The sequence below is a fragment of the Cavia porcellus genome, unplaced genomic scaffold (assembly GCF_034190915.1).
Source record: "Cavia porcellus strain 051 isolate PalLab524CR breed Dunkin Hartley unplaced genomic scaffold, mCavPor4.1 scaffold_32, whole genome shotgun sequence".
Taxonomy (NCBI): Eukaryota; Metazoa; Chordata; class Mammalia; order Rodentia; family Caviidae; genus Cavia; species Cavia porcellus.
Window position 1 is genome coordinate 2,040,662 of NW_026947515.1, and position 4,349 is coordinate 2,045,010.

The window sequence follows — 4,349 nt, forward strand, 5'->3', positions numbered from 1 at the left end:
TCGGTGAAATAGCTCAGCTATGAAACCTAAAAGTTCACAGGGTTTATCTTAGATGAGAAACCAAAATATAAATTGTGGAATGAAATGAAAGAGTTAATAGAGAAAAATAAGACTGACCATATGGAAAAGGGAACTACAGGTTAAGGGCAGAAGGGAGATTGTGATGGGGAAACATATCATAATGATCTGTATGTATACACATATGTACCCATGCCCAAAGTGAAGATAAAGATTCTGCATTTCAAAAGGTACCAAATTTTAAGATTTCCAAATGTGTACCTGTCTTTTGGGAATGGTTGTTTTCAACATGTCTTACAAGTCCATTCTGTTACTTCATGGTCAGAGTTTCTTAGCAGGCATTAAAAACAGAACTTTACATTAATGCAGTCATTAAACTGAGACCCATTTCACTGTGAATGTTTCTTTTTTATTTAATGTAAGGAAAGACTAAAAAAACAAAATAAGTAGAAATGATACCACTTTCAAAGTGAAAATAAACAGTAAGAAATCTAAAGACAGTGATGACATATGCTGCTCATAGAAATAGTTAATGAAATACAAAAGTGAAACATATGATGTGGGGATTCAAACAGTGAGACTGCAAACAATTTTGTTGAAATCTCCAAAAAAACTTAGTAATATGTTTATCAATCCAATACATGATTTTTTTTTTTTACAGAAATGACAATGTAGGGAAATCCTATGGACATACATCTTGGAATCAGTGTAAAGAAGTAATCCTTTGTACTGCAGAAGGTAATGTGAATGTGAAAGAAGCAGAAACACACCACAATGTTCAGATCCATGAAAAATATGGCAGTGAGGAGAAATCCTATGAATGTCAGCAGTGTGGAAAAGGGTTCACCAAATCTCGATATTGTAAGCAACATGAAATAATTCACACTGGAGTGAAACCATATGTATGTAAGAAATGTGGGAAAGCTTTTAACACACGGGCAAATTGTCAAATACATGAAAGAATTCACACTGGAGAGAAACCCTATGTATGTAAGCAATGTGGGAAAGCTTTTAACACACAGACAAAGTGTAAAATACATGAAAGAATTCACACTGGAGAGAAACCATATATATGTAAGCAATGTGGGAAAGGTTTTACCCAACGTGGAGCTTGTAAGCAACATGAAAGAATTCACACTGGAGAGAAACCATATGTATGTAAGCAATGTGGGAAAGCTTTTAACACACATGCATATTGTAAGGTTCATGAAAGAATTCACACTGGAGAGAAACCCTATGTATGTAAGCAATGTGGGAAAGCTTTTAACACACGTGCACATTGTAAGGTTCATGAAAGGATTCACACTGGAGAGAAACCCTATGTATGTAAGCAATGTGGGAAAGGTTTTACCCAACATGGAGCTTGTAAACAACATGAAAGAATTCACATTGGAGAGAAACCATATGTATGTGAGCAATGTGGGAAAGCTTTTAACACACGTGCACATTGTAAGGTTCATGAAAGAATTCACAATGGAGTGAAACCATATGTATGTAAGCAATGTGGGAAAGCTTTTAACACATGGGCAAATTGTAAAATACATGAAATAATTCATACTGGAGAGAAACCCTATGTATGTAAGCAATGTGGGAAAGCTTTTAACACATGGGGAGATTTTAAGAAACATGAAAGAATTCACACTGGAGAGAAACCCTATGTATGTAAGGAATGTGGGAAAGCTTTTAACACATGGGCAAATTATAAAGTACATGAAAGAATTCACACTGGAGAGAAACCCTATGTATGTAAGCAATGTGGGAAAGCTTTTAACACACGGGCAAAATGTAAAATACATGAAAGAATTCACACTGGAGAGAAACCATATGTATGTAAGCAATGTGGGAAATGTTTTACCCAATATGGACATTGTAAGCAACATGAAAGTTTACACTCAAGGTAGAACCAGTATATATAAGCATCATGAGAATTTTTTGAGTACAAGTACGTATTGCATAATGCATGAAAAACTTCACACTGGACAGAAAACATATATATGTAAGGAATGTGGAAAAGGTTTTAGCAGAAATGCTCATTGTCCAACACATGAAAAAATTTACAATGTTGAGAAACCCTGTTTATGTGAAGAATGTGGGAAAGCTTTCACCACACATGGATTTTGTAAAATACATCAATGACTCCACTCTGGTGAGAAAACCTATATATATAACAATGTGGCAAAACTTTTACCACAGTCATTGCAAAACACATGAAAGAATTCACACTGGGAAGAACCACTGGATACGTAAGCAAGTGGAGACACTTTCAGCAGCCAGATTGCAAGTGAAATACGTGAACAAGCTCACACAAGAGATAAATCCTATGTGTTATCGGAATACTCTCAGCACACATGATCATTGTTACATATCTGAAAGAGCTCACTTTATCCTATGTACATTAACAATGTGAGAAATACGGCAATCCATGTTTGTTGTTAAATACATAGAAAAATCAGCACTCTTCAGACAGTTTAAATCTAAGTTTACTTTAAAAATTCCAAGTGGACCTGAAGAAATAATCAATACAGAAGTTTGATGTCAATATTTCTTCACAAATTTTCCAGAAATGACAAATCTGAAGTGGAGCTCTACTCAAGCACATATTTTGTATGGTTTTCAGTTAATCACTTATACCTCTTTAGATTTTTTAAAGTATCTTTGTGCTTCAACATAGCATCTTATAATTAAACATGGTAAACTGAAATGGGCTTTTCACTTTCAAGTATGGATAGTGTCTATGTACTTAATATTTTGTCTTTAAACCTTAATTTTTATATTTTTGGTGAATTATTTTTATTTAAAGAAAAAAACCAAAAAGTGTAGAAATAATACAGAAGTTCTGAAAAATAAACAATAAGAAATCACTAGTTGATTAGTTACATATTGTCATCTTAGAAGTAATTGTTCAAGTTACAAAATTAAAGCATATAAAGTGATATTCAAATAATGACACTGCAAACTGTTCACCTCAGTGATCCAACAAAAACATATTAATATGCTTATCTGTTCTACAAACTTATTTTTTATCTTAAAGATGGTAAGATTAAATATGACACACAGAACAGTTTATAAGGAAACAAGTTAAGGAAACACAGGTTTCAAAGCAAGTCCACTGAGATGTTCATTTTCTATCTTACTGTGTCTAGTTTTCTTCAAAATAGTTGTTCCCATCTTTACAAGCATTGAATATACACTGAACATTATAGAACTAATCAAATAATTACAGGATGATAAAGGCTTTTTTGATCTTCAAGACTGATTTTGGAGAAGTTGATGATGATTACCATAATGTGTCTCATTCTCTTCATAGTAGACATCTTTATTTTTATGTACGCTGAAATTGAACATAAGAGACTAAACTAATATCACTCTGAACAGTGAATAATAGTATCCCGAGAAGGAGAAAGGTGAGGAATTGCCTAAAAAAAGAAGGCAGAGCACACTGTGAAAAGTGTATTAGGATTTAAAAGCTACAGTAGTTCTGTTGCTCTGTTTAGTTTGATTATATTTTGTTCTGGTCTGTCTACTCATATTAGATTTGAGGGCACAGATAGATAACCCAAAAATGGCAGGTTATACCATGATGGTAATTGTCCTTAATTTCCTATTAACTAAAACTGAAACCCTGTATTACTAACATTGTCTTAGTATGACTGATCTTATTTTAAGCTGGTTTGTTTGAATGTTATTTGGCCTTGACTGATTTTATTCACATTTGGTATGATTGCTGGTATCAAGTCCAAGAGTAGAGGCAACTACTCTGAAGATGATAAGATGTGAAAGATATATATTGGGGGGCTGGGGATTTAGCTCAGTGGCTTAAGCCCCTGCCGGGCAAGTGTGAGGTCATCAGTTTGATCCCCAGTACCAAACAATAAATACATAAAAGATATAAATTCCATGTTTAATTTTTTTTATTTAAGGAGAAAAAAAACATAAAAAAGCAAAGCAGTAAAGGGGTACAAATAATACAGAATTTCAAGAATAAAATACAATAAGAAATCACTAGTTAATAGGTTACATATTGTCTTCTTAGAAACAGTTGTCCAAATTATAAAAATTAAAGCATATAAAGTGAACATTCCTACAGTGAGACTGCAGACAGTTCCGTTCAGTGATCCAACAAAAGCTCAGTAATATGGTTTTCCTTCCTACACACTGAAACAGGCACTTACTTCCCTTAAACCACCTTCCTTTCCTCTCTTCTTCACAATAACAATTACACTTTTGGTTTTTTTTTACTACCATAGTTCTTATTACTTTTTTTGAAGAGAACAAAACCTCAAGTGAGTTAGCAAAACAGAGTTGGTTAGAACATAAGGATGCGCATAGTC

General features: G+C 33.5%; 1 protein-coding gene across 1 annotated transcript; it reads left to right on the plus strand.

The window, feature by feature from the left end:
- Positions 1 to 887: 887 nt before the first annotated feature.
- On the plus strand, positions 888 to 2,703 carry LOC134474468 (zinc finger protein 709-like; the record flags this gene model as incomplete). Its single annotated transcript, XM_063242640.1, has 3 exons — positions 888 to 1,362; positions 1,447 to 1,887; positions 2,690 to 2,703. Coding segments are annotated over 3 exons (930 nt in total), but the record flags the coding sequence as incomplete, so codon positions are not given.
- Positions 2,704 to 4,349: the final 1,646 nt, after the last annotated feature.